We start from the raw sequence: 20,189 nt of genomic DNA, 5'->3' as shown, positions 1-20,189 counted from the left end.
TACAATTTGAGCCGTAATATGTACTTTTAAAGTGACTTTTCTCTCAGTACAAACCACTACATGTAAGGCCTATGTTGTATGTTGATGTATCTCATTTGTCTTTTTCCTTTGTATGCATGACATAACTGTCCATGGAAGGAAAGGGATGTGACACATGTCTATCTCTAATTTTAATGCCCATGTATGTATGTTAGGGAAATTCCACCCGTGGGTCTTTCAAATTCCAATTTGAGAATAAAATCGGGTAGACTTCCCCTATCCTACAAATCTAGGCATAAAATAGTCTTACATTTTTTATGGGGCTTAATGATTCAAAAAGTGAACACAAATTAACAACACTTAGAGACAATGCAGTCCGAAATCTGCCAGGAACAATATGACTGGTTAAATTAATTTGTGTTCACTTTTTAGGTAGTCGTGTACCACATGTGCTGCATTATAACTCGGGGTTTGACCAGGACCATCATACTGGCTACCAACACAAAGAATTACGAATGAAGGAATGTTTACCACATTTCAAGTTGTAAATTGTGAACTAAAAATGGATATGGACATGTGTAAGTTGTCAATCTCACTTTCTTGGCTGAAATTTTTATGTTGTTACTACATGGCAGACTGTTTTGATGGAAACAGTTTACGAATACAGATTGTTTCAGTGCTATCAGAGCTATTACAATTCATACGACGGGACTCTTACAAAAACCTTATCCTCATATTGCATTATAAATCAATGGAAACAAAAAAGCAACCATGTCTAAAAGAAAATCTTATTTACCATTATCGAAATTACAGGAAGGCCAGTCCTTATCAACGGTTGAATAGTTATAAATGTTTATAGATTGCAATTTACTCCACAATAAATCAATAATCTTCCATTTCCTACACCTATCGAAATTTCTGTAGTCAGTCATATCCTTAAATTTTTGATATCGCAAAAAAATGCATAGTTTTAAATGTTCTTTACAATAAATCATTTATTTCCTATTTCCTATCGATATTGTTCTGTTCAGGACATTATTGTCTAAAATCTCACCTTAAGTTTTATCTATCATGTAAGTACCATAAGGTTATTATTGTTGACGCTAATGTGACTTATAGTCGCATGACAGATGCATTACTTCACTTACCTTATCGTCTGTGTAAGGTCAGCAGTTGACTATTGGGGACGCTTTTCTGTCATTTAGTATCAGTAAAATATACCAGATCTGGTCCGAGCATTGGTATACAATGGACAAATTCCTAGTAGTTTTGCTGTCATTGTCTCTTCTGATTGGATTGGCGGTTTCCTCAAGTAGGTTATTGTATTTTGTACACTGTCAATTACACTTGCGGTCATGCATCTTATAAGATATCAAGGAAAATTAAGGATTGGATAAAGAACTGACCGATATTGGGAATTAACGTGTCAATCTTTCACTAACAAAACTAATTGGCGAGTGGTAACATCCTGTATCAATTACAGTTACATTTTCATGTCTTATATTTTGCATAATGTAATCAGATATGTACTAAGCTCCGAAAGAAAGAAAAAAAGGGAAAAAACCCATACACTTATTTGTTTCTGGCGATATTATATATAGATGTATCAAGGTATTAACCGTGTAGGTTTATAGAATAATATATTGTCTTAACTGAAGTTATTAAACAGGAACAGCCTGTTTGTGTAAGATTATTTCAAAATAACCTTTTTGTAAGTCAACCTGTAGGTAGATGAAGGTAACATTCCCTATATGTTTCTCGTTTTCTGTGTACTTACAGTCATGCATACTGTATAACAAAGGAGATGATTAACTTCATTAAAGTCATTACACCATAGTTTTGATATCTAAAACGCATACGTACGACGTGTTTTCTATGGTGATTTGTGGAACTAAAGTTCAATTATAGTGCTGCCTTGAGTTCTATTTAGTATGCGGTTTTTTTTCTCTTCAGCTGTAGATGATAAGTTGAAGGAGGACTTTGATGTGAAGACGACCGTACACTGTAAGTACACATACCGCCAGTATATCCTAGGTCTTCACGCTGTCAGCACACACCATTAAAGAAAATCAGTTTCCATTTTACTATGGTGACTGATTTGTGCCATTACGTCTTTTTGTTATTTGGCTTTATTCGAACATAATTTTTCAGTCCTGTCGTATTCTCGCGACATGAGATTGATATGCCAAATCAACCAAGGGTAAAGTCAGTTGACAGCCAATAACTAATAAAAGATGCACTGAAGCGATAATAAGAAAAATGAAAAGAACCATCTGATCTGAATTTGATTTTTAAATTTGTTGTTAACTAGTATTCCTTTAACCTTTTTAAAATTAATAATTAAGGGTTGTACATGTACACACCTGCCCTTTGTTTTAACAGTACATGTAGTTTAGACAATTGTTTTCCATCTATTTTCGCCCCAGCATCACCGATGAGTCATAGAAGCTGTATGATGCGGTCTATTTCATTTTTTGGATTACTGTCTCTATAACCAAAGTTTAACGATGCAATCACCTGTTTGTGCGTGTTAGTTTCATCATTGTCATCAAATTTATGATAGTGAACTTAGTTTATATTACTCGTGTCTGATGTTGCCTACTACATTTTTACATAATAACTTAATATAAATTGTTTACGAACATCAACGGAGATTGGGTCATTTCTTCAGATGTGATAGCGAGTCTGTAGATCCAGTGCCCAGCTGGTAATTTTATCTACATGTTCTTACCGTCATTTGTAAGTCAAGTCATGTTTCAGTTTATCTAGAGAATTTGTTGTAGAGTTATATTACCTTTGTATATTAATGTGTAGCTGTCGATTTAAAATCGTGCGTAATATGTTAAATAATTTCATCTGTACAGCTGTTATATGATTTTTCCTAACACCAAATGTTGTTTGGTGTATGACGGTCACCTAGCTTTACCGTTGTTGTATGTTATTTTAAACAGCGAAGTTTGGATGGTGTATGCCAGCTAGGTTCGGCAGATGTATCAGCAATGAGTGTGATCACCAAGGGGATGAATGCTGCTGCCCTCCTCTCTTCCCCGGGAAGTAATCTAGGACTAGTGGGCAAACTCCAACTTTCAAAATAAACATGTGATGTTTGAAAAAACGTACAGTATATCAATGCATACTATGTCTTTCTTTATATATCATACCCACACATCACACATAGCACATACCACAAACATGCTGTTACTATTGTAAATAACTATTAATATGATAAACAAAGTGTGGATATGTTTTTCATAATCCATTCATTGCTTGACATAAAGCTTCTTACGTCATATAGGACTCAAGCCAGTAAATAACTTACTAAATGTTATTACTTTACTTTGGAGCTTTTAGTTTTCCTATTTGAAATTCAACCTAACTGACAACTTTCTACAGTCTTAGGTACATAAATAACAAAGGCTGCGAAAGATATTTTTGACAGGTTTAATGGTATATAAGAGCGTTACAGCCGTCATTTGTTTACAACAGGAAGTGTACAAGCCAAATCAGTGAAGCGGAACGGAACCCCCACCCCCACTGTTAACCCCTTCATAAATCCTTCATCAAATGTTAAACTTGATTAAAACTAGACATTTTTCCAAATATAAACAACCTGTAGATTTCATTAAGATATTTTGTAGACACGTTAAGGGAGCATCTGAATCAGTTTTAAAAATCCATATTCACGCTTCGATTGTTTTTTTCATTCCTATAACGTCTAAGGCCACACATGTATGCTAGAAAATAAAAATATGCTGTCAAACATATTACAAAGGATATTAGCGGAGTCTTTTTTTCCGGCATCGGCGACGATTTTAAGACATTCGGATCACGATTTTGAACTACATCTATCAATATCGTATATAGGACTAGAGTGATGTTAGGTGATTATCATGATGTAGATTTTTTGCCAAATTGCGCCAAAGAAAGGAAAAAAGTTTTGGTCAAAGTATATAGATTTACTCCATAGGATTTTGTAAGTTATCCTCCTTGTACATACTAAAGTATACACAAATCGTCGTTGCTCATGGAACAGTCATGCTTCATATATGACCAAAACCTATATCCCATATGGCCGGGATTCCATGATCTTCTTTGCTACAATTGAACTTTCTCAATTGTGACCTGGAGGTACATAAAATAAACCATTTGGTCATCTTCTTGTCATTATTACCACGGAAGGGTATTGGTGAATGTATAACAAGTATAATGCCATATAATATGACAACATTTAACAATACAATAGAGAATAGAGATAATGTTTATAGACTAAATCTTCTTACAGATATAAATGACAGTAAAATGTGAATATGAAATACTGTTTAATATGAACACAAAGGTTAACAAAACAATTAAGACAGGACATGGCGGTTAAAGATTAAATCTTCATGCAGATAAAACTAATATAATGGTGATGAGGTTCACAATCAAAATACCGCTGAAGATATTTTTAATAATAACGCACTTCGATTATCTGCAGAAAAGCGTAAAAAATTAAGCGTAGTGTATGTTGCAATTGATCTTCATGGAATACCACAAAGAACACTTCCATACACATACTCGTTTTCTAGAATGATTGTCAATGATTGAACTCGGTCATAAATAGCACTATTTTGAAGTTTCGAGTACGAACGGAAACTCTCTTTGCTGTTTAATACTCCTAATATGAAAAGGCTAAGTCTATAAAGAGCGTAGCTTTTGTTGATCTCTGATACTTACTGATTCAGAATACTGCTTTCAGAATGAGATAAAAGAAACCTTTTTTAAAGTCGGCAAGTCGAGGAATAACAATAAAACACAAACTCAAATGAGATTAAGACCGACAAAACAATAGGGAAGACCGGGGCAAGGTCGGCCCTTATTTTTAAGTCCGTTCTGTTCGGACAGGCATTCGGGTTCCCCCCATTGGAATTAGCGTAATTATGACATCAGAAAGCATGCAACGTCAGATATTAGGGCTAATTTTACGACTTGTTATGTGTTAAATGGGCCGAAAATGTCACGGTATCATTGGCCGAACCTGTTCGGGCCCAAATTGATATTTCAATCAATTCTTATCGTACAGCAATATAGTTGTGAGTGCTTGGCTTGGCTTTTATGTATTATCATTTGAAGCTGTCAGTATGTAACACGTTTGACCGTAAGAAAGTAGCAAATCCGTTTCAAAAAGTTTGCATAACTAGAAACGAGATCATGATTTTCTTTCTACCCTCTCAAAAGAAGTTTTCTCCTGTTTAGTAATTTTACATTGGAGTTTTCCTGGACATTTTTTCGTAGAATGCCCAGCCAACTAAACTGCTAATATCCTTAAAAATCAGGGGTGGCCGGACTTGCCCCGGTCTCCCGTATGTAGATTTTTTGTATCATTGATGATTGATAAAAATGCATTCACAATACATGTTTTTTGCATCAATGACGCCATTTTCTTCCAGTTAAAGCTAAAGTAGATATGTGTTCTTGTGAGTAACGTATATGACGGATCGGGTGGTGCAGTGGATAGTGCGCTCGTCTTCACCAAGATGGCCGGATTCAATTCCGGTCACCTGCCCGACCACGCGGGTTTTCTCCAGATATTCCAGCTTTCTCCCTTCCATATTAAGAATTAAATCCTCTGCGTGCTTCCGTCAGGACACAAAAAGAATGATAGAGATAAGCTGGGGAAAAACTGTTGGGTAATTACTATAGAAAAAAATGCATATTACATATTTGACGAATAGTCTAGGAAAATGTATAAAGATGCTAGTTGCAAAAATAAAATTGAAAAAAGAAAGAATTTTAATACTTTGATGTAACTGAGATTGTCGTTATATTGATATGCAGTCTCAATTACTGTTCAATCCTGAAACACCGAATTGAATTTCAAATTTTGTAACTGTCACCGAGGTTTTACAGGTAATGATACCAAATACAATTTCTGTGTGTAACTAGTTATAAATTGGCACGCGTTGTGAAAAAAGTAATACGTTGCTGAAAAAGGGCGTTGCACTTGGGTTGGTTGTCTGGGAAATTATTGCTGATTTCGACATAAATGCATTTTCCATTGTTTCTTTTATGAGTGGTGATGCATACATAAATTATGTAAAGACTATAACCAGACTTTCAAAAATGTTAATGATTTCGTTCATATTCTCAACAAATGGAAATCAAAAGCTGATGAAATTTTAGATGATGAAAAATAAATGTACACGTAGACCGATTGGTTTAATGCCGGCTCTTTTCGAAAATATCTCCCAATAGAAATATTAACAGAATCGGGTTGATACCAAAAGGATCTTCAGAAAATATCCGCATTTTCACTCTTTGTGCCTGTGGCAAAAAACTCAAATAAAAAAGTCTTGAAGCACCGACAAAGAGATAATTGCAACGGACATCAGTTCCAATAACCGATGAAGGCCGATGGATTGTGACGTGCTTGTGACGTCAAAGTATGAAAATCTCTGAACGAGGTTTCATGCCTGTTAGTATCACATTTTATGTGATAGACTTTTTTCACTCAGAATGTGTTTTAATCTAAATAAACAAGTAATAAAACATGAACATTGTTTTCACTATATGCAGATATTCATGCATTGGTTGAAACACAATTGTCTTTGCTTCAAGGATTCACTTCCTGTTTCCACACTGGAAGTCTACTTCTGGACGAAATAAATGAAAAGGCAAGGTGTAGTAAGGGGAAGCAACTCTCTTTACGCACGCATGTGTTACCATTAAAGAGCTTCGCTCGGGCGCCTTTGGCGCCCGAGAGCATACGCTCTTATTAGAACATTTCAAGGTATGTAAAAAACACAATTTTATATATATCCACTGGAACTAGAGCCGTATCCTGAAGGAGCTGAAATTAAAATAAAAGAATTATTAGTACAATATTACTATTTTTCCCACATCCACCATAGGTTTCCAAACTCCCAACTCAACACCCTGAAAGTCATTCCATTGGTCAATATTCTAATCATGACGTGTTAAAATGTCTTGTGACGTCACCCTTCATTGAGACGTCATACTTCAAATGGCGCTTTCATCCCGATTGGATACAGGAATAATGTATTCCCAAGAGAAACACATGATTTTCTAGATATGATATCTGAAAGTTGTGAGAGAAAGAGATGCCCAAACTCGTGATGGCTAACTATCATGTTGATCCTACTCTTGTCAGTTACCTTTCAAATTGTAAAAGACCCACGGTAAAAATCTCGTGTCTTTGTAAAGCAAACTCGAGTAAGATAAAATTAACCAACCAACACTTGTTCGGGAACATACGTATAGTATGTATATAATACATCAGCATTCAGAGACATTGAAACAAGAAATATTTACGTGATATTTGTTTTGCGAAATTCTTGTACCAGAAAAAAGTAATAATATTCAACATCAGCCTATTTCAAACAGCCATCGCAATTCCAATTATTCAAACGTAGGTATCGAGTCAGCGATTTTCGTACACAAAATTTCCATTTTTCACTATAATAAAATGTGTTCTATACCCGACCATAATTTATTATAATAAACTTCCCATTTTATAACGCAATTGTTATTATCACTTTGCTTATTACCTCTCAAACTCAGGTGCTTTCGAGATGACGTGTTGAAATTCTGAAAATGAGAGCCTGTCATCATTATCTAGGTCAGCCTCCTTTAGTATCTGTAACAGCACAGGAAGAAAATATCCCCTTATGTAGAATGATAATATAAATATATACATACTTAAGCTATAGTCATCAATCAAATATTCATAAACCTTGTATTAATCAGCAATAACATAATGTGACTTACGTTTGTGACATCTTATTACATGTCTTAGGGAAAAGAAGTCAATGCAATGCACGTTTTATTATACATTTGTTAACCTAAGTGTGAAATAATAAGTAATTTTTACATAACTGTAAGCTTTGAACCTTTGGCGAAAATGGCATTCATTTTTGCATAACACATGTGACCTCATCACTGCGTATTGCTACACTTTAATGACGTAGCACAGGGCGTAGTTGGTACATGTCCGCCTCGAAACAGCCCTCGATGTAGTTTAGTTATGCTAATATGATTAACATTAAACATGATAGGCTTCATTTTAAAGCTCAAATAAGGTGTGTAAGGAACATGATAATAATATCCGACTTGTGCAAATTCTACAAATAAAATTTTGAAAATGTTACTATATTCTGTTTGTTTTGTTGTCATGCTGTCGCTAGGACCCCCAGAGAAAGTTTTACATTTTCCCGCGAAAACACGCTGTTCTCTCTACTGCGTTGCCCCCATGCATAAATAGAAAAAAAATGCCGGTATCATTTTTATTTATGCTTGCATCGGAAAATTCAAAGCACTTAAAATGTAAATATAAAGACAAATTGAAATTACAAATACAAATTTGTCCAGAACGCCAATTTTGTTTTGACATCATGAATGTTGAAAAAATAAATTTTATTCCTTAAATAATTTCACCAGTGACATAACCCGTTTGAAGTTTTAGTCAACGAAAAAATATTACATTTCGCTCTGAAAAGCACAAAAGGTTGATAGACTGCCAATGTCTAGTTAGATTCGGTTGAAGAAAGGGAAAATGTTTACTATTACACCATTTTCTATCAACGGAATCGACGTTAACTGTACAATTCCTACACCTGACCATCTGCCCCGAGCAACAATCTGAATCAATCGCAACAACCGGAAATAGCATGTCGTCATGCATCAGATAGGGACATATTTATACTTTGTTGTTGTTATTGTAAGGTGCCATTTGCTCAAGTGGAAGTATACTAAAGGTGAAATCGTGAGAATTACTAAGTTCTTAGTTGCAATATTTTTTGTTGGATTCGATGACAAGATGATGCAGCAGTCTATAGGCTTTCTAGGACAACAAGATGTGCCCCACTTCTTGTCGACTAAGCAATAACAGCAAAACAAAAGTATGCCATAATGCATTAGATTGAGACATACTTTTCAACAAGAAAACTCAATTTTGAAGCCACACAATTAATGAATTATACATAATTGCTTCCAGTTAGAATGACATGTACATTGACCACATGTAACATAATACACTTCAATATTGTACTTCAATATATTTGCATTCACTCATTGTTGGTATTTTGCCGAGAGGAATTCATAAAATTTCCTTTACGTTCTCAAGAAAGTACGAAAGAAGAGTCCTAATGTCTGAACGAGCAGTAATAAGTATCAGAAAATAAATTTTGACACGTTGCATGCTTTGTAATGATCACAATATTAAAGAATATAAGGGTAAGGGAAATGAAAATTGGAAAACATTAGGTAGATAGCATTTGGATGAAACGATCAATATGTACGACATAATATGTATTCCTGAAAGAGCATACCCATGGTTAAGATACAAAAAAAAAGCACTTATCACTATAGACGCGATCTTTAATATATAATATTGATATAAGCGTTAGCCTACCTCGCCGACTAATCTGTCAACTTCTTGTTTTTTTAGTTCCGTATCTTTCTGCGAGGGACATAGACGTAGCACCATTTTCTTTAGGTCGTCACGTGATATCTCGTCATCGCCATCAAAGTCTGAAAAGTCGAAAATATACCGGTATCATTAATGCAACAATTTGATTCAATAACATTCATAATGTACCCAAAATAACAATACCAATGAACAAAACGTTAATCCCAGAATATATATATTGCTTTCCTAATAACAAAATCTCCCGTATAACATACACCCTAAGGACAATCATTTTGTTAATTATCATCTTCACCTGAATACGGTAAGATCTGCCTTAACATACGCGGAAGAAAGGTTGAGAATGACTAAATTCTTGGATGACAATATTTTTGTTTAGTTCGATGGCAAGTTTATCGAGCAGACTGTTGGCATTTCTTTGGGAGATAAAAAACGTGGCCCTCTTCTAGCCGCCACCATTTGCATGTTTCCCCAAAGCTTCATTGACTTTTAGTTCGAATTAGCTTTGTTACTACATGTATCTTGTGTCGGACAACAAACGCCCATTTGAGGCGCTTACGAAAACACAATTAGATCAGGTGAAATTCAGAGTGAAATCAGGACATGGGATAACTACAGTGGGACCACCTTGGAAACAATTCAGGCCGGTACTAGATGAAACTATAGAGTTACTCAAGGCTGACCTAGAATTATCAGAGAGTGAATACACGGCATCCACGCCAAATACATCAGAAGAAGACAACGCAATGACTACAAGACTTTGGGATATAAGTCTCTATCCACATCCACTGTTTGTCAGGATGAACTTGAACACTATAACTCAGTTTAATAATATTTAGGGATAAAAGAAACTTGTACTTATGTCTAACTATATATACACATTTATACACATATATATTTAAAATAGTCAATGAATTGTATGTACATTGATAGTATTTCAGGTATTGATACTATAGACTAGAATGCTCATCTACTAATAATAACCGTGATGGAACTTTCTAGAACGTTATAAATAGATATTATCACGTGACGTTACCTGTATTACGTCACTATACACAATATAAATGTGCCCAGAATTTTAGTACTTCAGGGGACATATTTTGTTATCAAATCGTCCTGAAGAAGCCCACTGTTCGGGCGAAACCGGTAGACATACCCAATAAATAAGATTCAACTTATCCTGAGCTTGTTGCGATTGACTCCTACGCTTGTTTCTTAAAGGATGTTTCATTATGTAAACAGTTGTATTACAGCATAGCATACAAACGAATTCACAAAATAATCATAGAAATAATATCTGGTCTGGTGCTGTCTTTGAGAAAGAAAAAAAATCTTAATAAAAATGAAACATGGATCATATATTTTACTTGCCATAAATCTTAAAAGCATATTGTGCTTTTATTTCTTTTGGAGCTTTTTCACTGAATACTGACATCATATCCAAGAAATCTTCAAAGGTCAGGCAACCCTCTTCTGAAGAAAAAACCCTCACTATGCGATCCTTGAATGGATTCATCTGAAATCAATATTCACATCATTTGCTTATTGTGATTTGTTTCTCGTCTACATGAAGCTGAAATAAATTGCATTACACTTTATGCTTCAATGGGATATCACGAATAAGGATTTTCTGTATAAATTATACATTCGGTTGTGTCGTTATAAAATAATTTCTACTTCTGGTGTATCCTTCATGGAGAAATTAGGAGATGGATTTTGGACAGAATTGAAATGGTTTACATGATTGTTACAGAGAAACCATCCAAATGAAGGTCGGAGGAAAACTACTTGTTAATAGCAGGAAAACTATTGATATAATAGTAATAGAAAACAACTATTTAATTGGTAATTACAAGGGAAGTGTTTACATGTTAATAGAAAGACGTATACATCGAGGCTTTAGGGAACTAAATAGTTCCCTACAACAACCATGTATAGTATAGTAACACTGTGGCTTTGAAGCTGAAATTTATTTTTGTTATGGTTTACATGAATTTCTGGCTTAAGTAAAACTATTTGCATTTTTTCCTTTGTGCTATGTTTATACATGTGCTTCTTAACATTCTAAATGTTTCTTTGTATTCCTTTGACCTTAAGTACCAGTCATGAATCCTAAATGAAAGGAAATTCCCGTATGGTGGCGTAAATGTTTACCATTGATTAGCTTACTGTATTAACATACACATCGATAAATAAGTGTTGTCTTACTATGTATTTCTATTGATTATATCAGTATGTTACAATGTTGATAACTCTGTCGATGGAATATTAATCCTCGAGGTTGGCCTTAACATTGTAGCAGGAATTATTCTAACACGGTTTACATGACATACAAAAAACTGTTACGTTATCAATGGTTATCGGGACACCTTTTCCCTTTCATTGTGTTTCTTATGTTCTGGTAACACTTTGAACATTGGTTTTCATTCTTTGACCTTAGGTTCAAATCATCAGCCCTAAATGAACGTCACTGACTTTTTATGTTTGCGGCTTTCATCATGGGCAAACAAACATGTGAAGTAAGTGTTTCTGAATTATGTATTTCTAATCATGAAGCTCCTTACATATGTTAGTTAGAGAGAAATTATGTACATGGTTGTAACGGGGAAACTATTACAAATATTTACAATAATATTTGCAAAAAAACACATTTTTATTCGTGATTGGCAGAATTTCTAGTCCGAACAAAACTTCACATACAGTAACACAGATACATTGTAAAGGGTCATTCTAATAAAAGTAATGACTGTTATCCAGTACAAATATATGGCGTGAAAAAGTGAAAATAATTGCATAGATTAGATTGTTGACACCCTATCTGCAATGTATAAATTCTCATCGATCTAACCGTTACATGTGCAATATACAAAAGGGAAGTAACTCCACTAACGTTATCTGAATAACGACGAAAGGGTTTTAATATTATTTTTTCTGCCAGCTTTTATCCAGATGCATATTTGATACTAACTTGTTAACTTATCAAATGGCAATTTCAGGTGACCACAAATGAATAGCTTTGACTGTGTACAACATACCTTGAGTTCCGGTAGGGACATCACCAGATCCTCATTCAACTTGACATTGCGGTCCCGGTCTACATCTCTTGGACTTAGATCTCGGAAAATCTTAAACACACTGTAAATGGGATGTAAAAAGCATGAAGATGATTTACTATTTTTTTTCTTGTTTTTTTTCTCTCAAAACTATACGCAAGAAAACATACTAAAAGCAGAGGAGAATATGAATAATAAGATATTCTTTACGGCTCATATAACTATTTGTGAAAAACGAGACAAACTGACAAAACTCTCCCAAACGACAACATATTCGGCTTTCTGATGATCAACTACATCACTACTGTTATAGAGAAAATTTGAAGTCATGTTCGCCCTTGAACGAGCAAACGAATTCAACAAGGGACGGTGCTCTAATGTATCGTACCTGTGTAGCTTAACATGGCAGGGTCTAGAGGTTACAGGCGACAATAGTTTATGTTTTATATTTGACAACAATCTAAATACAAATATACAAAACAAAAGTACCAAACATACAAGCACACAAAGTGTTTTATGTACTGGCGAAGCAGACATTTATATAATAAAATGGACCAACTACTGCTGTAGTAAAATAATATGTACTAATAACTAAAAATATGCAATATACATTTATAACGATGGGCATCATGGATCAGATACATATACTTACTGCAAGATTTCCTTTTTCGTAAAATATGTCAGCTCCTGTTGATTGAAAATTAAAGTAAATGAGTAATGATAAAACTAGAAGTAGAATGCAGTTGTTGACATGTTTCATGAAGCAAGATCAATGCAAAACACAAGTTCAATAAACAACGAAAGAAATTACGATTACTGTGTGTCTCTATATGATATGAATCGCCATACAATTACTGTGTGGCCAAACATGCTGATCCTTTATCATCACTGTCTGTCCCTTTTTGAAAGACCTTAATTATTACTGTGTGTCCCTATTTGATAGACATTTAGGATTAATGTGTGTCCCTATTTGATAGACCTTTAGGATTAATGGGTGTCCCTATTTGATAGAACTTTACGATTACTGTGTGTCTCTTTCTGATAGTCATTTACGATTACTGTGTGTTTCTATATGATAGTCATTTACGATTACTACGTGGCGCTGTGTGACAGGCCTCAACGATAACTGTTTGGCCATTTATTATTTCCCTTTACGATTACGGTGTGGCCCAATATGACAGGCATTTGCGATTACTGTGTGGTCTTGTATTATAGGCCTTGACGTTAACTGTGTGTTTCTATATGATAGACCTTTACGATTACTGTGTGGCTCTATATGATGGGCCTTGTAGGACCGCAATATGTTATCAAATATATAATTTTACTTGACGTTATTATATTGTTACACTCCTATTGGGGCGGCAACGACACATTAAAACAATAGACAGTAAAACTAACACCAACAAACGAAACACATCAACCAACTGCAAAACCTTTCTCAGAGAATATATTCACGGTTAATTTTTGTATAATAACTGACCTTATACGTGACATTTCCATTACATTACTGAGCGTAAGGCTATCAAAATTACAGATCGTGTCCTAGTACAATAGTCAGTGTCATGAATACTGACACCCGAGTACCAAAAGTGAACAATAAAGCACCTACATTAACTATGTGAATTGTGTTCGACATACCTGGGTGTCTATACGTAATTACCTTTACAATATTCAAACCCTAACGCAGACCACACTATTTACCTAAAACACGTACAAGTATTTCTCAGTGTCAATGTATTTATTTTGATCTCGAGGCGCATACGACATATACGTGCAACTACATGTAAACAGAACATTAACACAACTGTAAGCAAATAAATCTGCGAACACAAATCAAGGGAGCTACAAAAGAAATCAGGCATAACCTACTTTTGTTCGGCTAGAAAGCGGCCATATTAAATCTTAAATGATCACTGTTCAGCATGTACGATTTCATTTGTGTACATTTTGCAATGAGAAATTGATTTCAAAATTTGAAGTTTTGTCTCGTCGACACTGGTAAATTTAGATATAATTACGTCAGAATGTAATGGGCTGAAATTGGAGTCCTATTCACTGTAGAACACGTTTTCTTTTTAATTATTTTGTAAAGGATGTATAGGTGTATGTATCAGATGTAGCATAAAAGCGTTCTGCATAAATTAACACTAAGAAAGCTATGGAAAAATATATAACATATAGAGAAAGTGGATTTAACGCAGCCACTTTTCCAGTTAAGTCAATACTTAAATGACATTTATGGCGATACAATCCCACTTTTATATCGATTTGACTGGTGAGTGTTTTACTTCCTGTTTGATGAGCTCATTTCCACGAAAGCACATCTGTATACATATTTAATAATTTGTTATGGAATGTTAACACACGTTCAATGCACAATATCGTCTTGCATGTAGGCACACAGTGCTCCAAGTATAAACTTTCAAATGAAACTTAAGGCTTTACGAATATCCAATTGTCATAAAATCACAGACTTCTATGTATATCATTTATTGGTTTGTATTCATGAAATCGTACTCATAGTCAAGCCATTTTTTCTTGTAACTTGCTAAAATCACGTAAAGCAGTAACAAGCGGAGAGTAGACTTTAAAAACCAGCAATACAGCTTTTGATCGATCTAATATTCTTCCAAAATAATTGACAACATGCAAGTTGTTATGAATGGATTAAGGCAAGAAGCAATTCGACTTGAGCACAGTATCTGAATTTGTGCATGAGAACGGTTTCATGAATAATGACCCTGAAGTCTGGAGTATATCAACTGCACATGCCCAGAAGTCCATGTTAAGATGCGAGTCAAGTTCTTATAGCCCAATTGCAATTGTATTTTATCATTTATCCTCATAATATTACATTTAAATAAGGCACCTAAATTAATCTACAGCATATATCATCCTAGATCATAAACGTAGCCTGGTTGTTACATGTATGACTATTAAGGTTAAATCAGTTCACTACGTAAATGAACAACAATGCAGCATTCCATTAATACATACAATGAATATTGGTTTTGTTAAAGGTACAAAACACATTAGAGATATGTCTGTTGTTTAAAACTAAGATAACTCCAGATAACGATTTAAGATAACCACCTGCTACCAGTCACATTATACGTCAATACCAAGGTATTACTAATTCATACACACATGACTGTGTTTCGCCACATCAACGAGCCAGATGTGTCGTTATAATTTTATCGTTGCTTCAAAAATAAAAAAATAAAAATATGTTTCATCACTGTAGTGTTAGTCAAATATCTAAAATGTTACAGGTTTACGGAAAATTGTAAAAAGGAGTGTTCTTACCTGGTAATCTTGAAGCTCCTCCTCACTGAATACGCTCTGTGAAGCACCCATGCTAGTATCCCGCAATAAAGTCTTGTTTCACTTACACTTCAGTATAATAACACATCGTAATGATTACATCATGACCGACCTCTTCAACATTCGACGTGTACCTACATTTGAGTCCTTCTGCTGAGGTAAGCCACAATCTTATCTTACAATCGGGTATCTCCGTACAAATAATCAATACACTTTGACCTGCCTAACATGCTGTGAGTGTTTAAAACGCCATAAACGGCCCGGCTGTGTGATTTACGATGCAACAGGCAAACACAAATAGCAGTTACCCTGTTAACGGTGTGCTTATAAAACTGCTCCAATTGAAACAGTCGTCAAATATCCACGTAAGTGCGAATCACGTCTTCCTGTCGGTGCCTTTTGAAATGTGTATGGAGCAAGGGTCAAGTACATCTATTAGATTTGCATCGGTACGTGCCTACTAGTGCAAGGAGACAACACAGCTGCTGCATCAAATTTCACGTGAATACAAAATATACGTCCTTACTCGACCTCTAAACGACAATTAAGAATAAAACAACCTCCGCTGGTGTTACTCTTTTCGTGGATACGGCCGAGCAGAGAGGTAGATATACTCTGTGTGATGAAAACTGCTTCCTTGTTTGATTAAATAAACGACCAGGTGAAGCCAAAACACTATGATATCAGGGAGTTATTTATAAAACCACACAATGAAACAAGAGGTTGTTCGGTGATACGTGTTATCTGAATGACAAAAATAACCAATGGAAAGACTGGCGTTATCGTGATACACCATACTATCCGGGTATATCGGCGGGTCGATAGCTATACCATTACCAGGGATAGGCCTAATATATCTGGTCGGCCATCATACATAATGTATTCAACAGACCGAAGACGCCAAGACAAAACGCAATTAAAAACATCATATAATTATCTGTGTATCTCCCAATTCTAGATTATAAACATGATATTACTGACAGAGACCTATGATTCACAAGCCTTATCAGATTTCCCAAATTGTCACGAACACTAATATATATTTTTGTTAATGTTAACCTAATTTCATTGATAACATGGGTAATTGAAATATTATTTTACTAAGCCGGAGTTTGGTCATCCGTCTACGGGTTTCAATTAGAGATCAACAGGTAGCCATGAGTAGCCACACGTAGATTTGCTCAATCGCTATTGAGAAGGTGTAAGCAAGCACCAACTACAGATTGTGCTTCTACTATGGGACAATAGTGAAAGGCAAGCACTGTTAATCCTCTTATGAGGGCTGCAAGAACTAGCAGAGGTAGTAGCTATTTTTATGGTGACCGTCTTGTGTGGACCACATCTTTAGGTTCTGTGTGAACTAAGTGCTGTGTGCTGTATAGCTACCGGGGTAGTGAATACTTTATGTGGACGGACCGTTCTCTGTGTGGACACTTTATGTCAGTTGGACTGACTGGTCGTCACGTGAAACCTCTCATATGGATATCTTTGTGGGCCCATCAGCACATGAGTTATGGTTAAGGTCGTCAAATAGGAGAGACGGGACCGAGGACTACAGACCGCGGTGGACGAACCTTGTCATGATCCCTGTATCCAGGCAGTGATTTCATACAGTGACTTATACATTGACTTTGTCAGTATTGGTGTATAGTTACCTGTGTAATGTAGTATTGGTGTATAGTTACCTGTGTAATGTAGTATTGGTATATCTATCTGCTTTGTGTGAGTCTTATGTTGCTGTTTATACTTACTTTATGTTAGAGTGAGAAAGCAAAGGTATATACTACTTATAAATAACAAAACCATAGTGTATATGTTGTAAATTAAATTTTGTATATATTGTAATCCAGTCTTAGTGTCATTCTACACCACACTTGCAGTGTCAAGCTCGTCCATAGTTACACAAATATTGAGTAAAAAATACAATGATAAAGTTATTGTTACGTAAGATGTTTCCTCTGGGCACATTGCAGTGAAGGCAATTTGATATAGGCTCAAATATTTTGTTTAAATAAAGACAGATGGAGTCAGTTTAGAAATAGTGTTTTAAGAAGAAAAAGATAACCATTATTGAAGTTCTTCGTTGAACATGATGAAAAGCTTCTCCACGAAAAACAATGACAAATAATAAGATAAAAGGGCTGAGCGCACGAGCAAAGCCAGAGTGAAACGTAATATCATTATTTCCTTTGAATAGACCATAGATAAACCTATCAGACAGTTGCTAGTTGGAATGAAGACTAGGTTTTTCATCGTTGACATCCATCATTATTGCAATAACTCCCATTACCTTTCAATGTTTGAATCGCATTGTGTGTCTAATTTTAAATAAATTATTGATGTATGTGTTGATACATCTGTCAGAAAAAAAATACAGTTTATCTTATGGGGCAACTTTCCTTAACGAACAAAAATGTTCAGTTCAATTGGTATTGTTGACTAATTCTGATCTGCCAATGCAAAAGCTTTTTTGATATTTATTTCGATCCGTGCATATCGTCCATACCGAATGGTTTTCTTCTATCATTGAACAAACACTGTTTATGATACACAGCATATGCTTTTGTAAGAATTGATGTGTAGTATCAGCGAGTAATTGAGCGGGAACAGATCGCCCTATTAACTTGTGTACTTCCGTAATTCTATGTGATATACATTTCACTCACCTACTGATATTTTCAGCCTCAGTAACTAAAGTAACATTACATCATGAGAAGTAAGTCACGGTTCCTATGAGTTAATGTGTTAAATCTCCGACAAAGGTGTTATTGGGAGCTTTTTTCATAAACATGCTACCCACCACTAATATGCGTCATCTTCTTCAACTTAGTGTAAATTTGTAACAAATGACCCTTGTACTGACCCTGAATCTAGAACTGTTCAAAATATTCTTTTTGTAAAGTGCACGTTTTTTTGTTGTTTTTTTTTCAAACATTTTACTTCCCCAGCACATTTAGGATACTGCCGAGGTTGGGGATCCCCGGGATCAGCATCTTCACAATCATGTGTCCTCATACAAGAGGGCTATCGTACTTTCTTTCATACTTACTAGTAATTATATTATTATTTCTTTATTTTTTCACTGCCTTATTTAATATTTTTACTTACATTCAAACTTACATTCAAAGTTACCGTACACATTATCCTTACATACATATATGCATACACTCCCTTTGCCGCGCCTCCAGGTGTATTACCCTGTACTGGGCCTCACTTCCGGGACAAGTCGGCCTTGACCTTGGCTGTGTGTATTAATAGTAGCAAGATGGAAACACGCCGCCATATGGTAATATAAGGCAGTCCTAAACGTGCTTGTAAATCATTCGAGTATGTCTAACATGTTTGTTTTGAATTTTCTATTGTGAAAGGGTTTTTTGGGGGGGTTGATATTGATGAAGCTGTATTGTAAGATCAGCTTATTTGTTTCTGTGAAGACGCGGAACTCGTTACGCTAAAACAGAAAGTAGAAATGTGGATCGCTATGATGAGTAGGTATATACTAGAAACACTCTGGCCTACAATATTTCGTTATCATTATATTAACTAGTGTATCAGATGCTAGAAGAAAAAAGGTTCAGGTCTTTTTTCTGTTGTATTGATTTCGTTTTCCATAAATAGTTTTCCAGATCTTGTTTCAATATATTTATAACATTTATTGATAAGGTTTTGCATTCACTTATGTGGTATGTTCTGTAAATGGAGTATCCTATTAGTGTATATATAATGTTGGGTGTTTCATATACAGGGACGCTGATGTTGTTTCCCATTACTATAAATTCTAACATTCTGCTTTTGTTTATTTTACATGTTGACATTGCTGAATTTATCTTTTCCCAAAACGTTTTTAAATAGGAGCATTCTACAAAGTAATGCTTATAGTCTTCACATTTCCCACAATGTTTACAATTTGGGGTGTTTGAAATTTTCCATTTTTCAAGTTGTTGCTGTGTAGGAACTATTTGATTAATAAGTTTATATTTAAATTGAACAATTCTGTTATCGTGTATTTTCTTGAATATGAATTCTGATATTTCAGACCATCTTGATTTTCTTATAGATGTATCAAATGTTTTATTCCACGCTTCATATATATAGGGTTTGATAAATTTCTGTTTTATTAATATGCCGTAGGAAGTTTTGCTGTTTAGCTGTTCTATAGAGATTGTTTTATCGGTAGTGCTGTCTAAAACTTTCAATTGTGTTTTGTAGTGTAATGTTGGGTAGGGTGTAAGTTTGAGTTTATTCATCCATTCCTTCGGTATAGCCTGTTTTAATTGGGTTAGATCTGACATCCAGTTTCTTTTGTTTTTGAAGTTTGATAAAATCTTTATTTGAGAGATGGAACCATTCTCAAAAATATCATCAATTAACCCTTAGGCTGCTATATTGATTTCTATGTAAACGGACAC

The 20,189-nt window shown here is 34.9% G+C and overlaps 1 protein-coding gene and 1 long non-coding RNA gene across 2 annotated transcripts; one reads left to right on the top strand and one right to left on the bottom strand.

The window, feature by feature from the left end:
• Nucleotides 1-1,123: 1,123 nt before the first annotated feature.
• LOC110458297 lies at nt 1,124-3,115 on the top strand. The gene is made up of 3 exons (XR_002463783.1): nt 1,124-1,291; nt 1,933-1,983; nt 2,931-3,115. It is a non-coding gene; the product is annotated as an uncharacterized LOC110458297 (long non-coding RNA).
• Nucleotides 3,116-6,502: 3,387 nt separating this feature from the next.
• Nucleotides 6,503-17,624, bottom strand: LOC110458324 (calcium and integrin-binding protein 1-like). Its single transcript, XM_021509984.1, has 7 exons — nt 15,763-17,624; nt 13,109-13,143; nt 12,439-12,538; nt 10,775-10,919; nt 9,389-9,507; nt 7,527-7,615; nt 6,503-6,808 (listed from the first exon to the last, which is right to left on the bottom strand). The coding sequence occupies exons 1-7, from the start codon at nt 15,811-15,813 to the stop codon at nt 6,787-6,789; spliced, it is 561 nt and encodes a 186-aa protein (XP_021365659.1). The 5' UTR covers nt 15,814-17,624; the 3' UTR covers nt 6,503-6,786.
• Between the last annotated feature and the right edge of the window lie 2,565 nt (nt 17,625-20,189).

This window comes from Mizuhopecten yessoensis, unplaced genomic scaffold (genome assembly GCF_002113885.1).
Source record: "Mizuhopecten yessoensis strain PY_sf001 unplaced genomic scaffold, ASM211388v2 scaffold9541, whole genome shotgun sequence".
Lineage (NCBI taxonomy): Eukaryota > Metazoa > Mollusca > Bivalvia > Pectinida > Pectinidae > Mizuhopecten > Mizuhopecten yessoensis.
The sequence above is the reverse complement of the archived record's forward strand: the minus strand, read 5'-3'. Positions and strand labels throughout refer to the sequence as shown.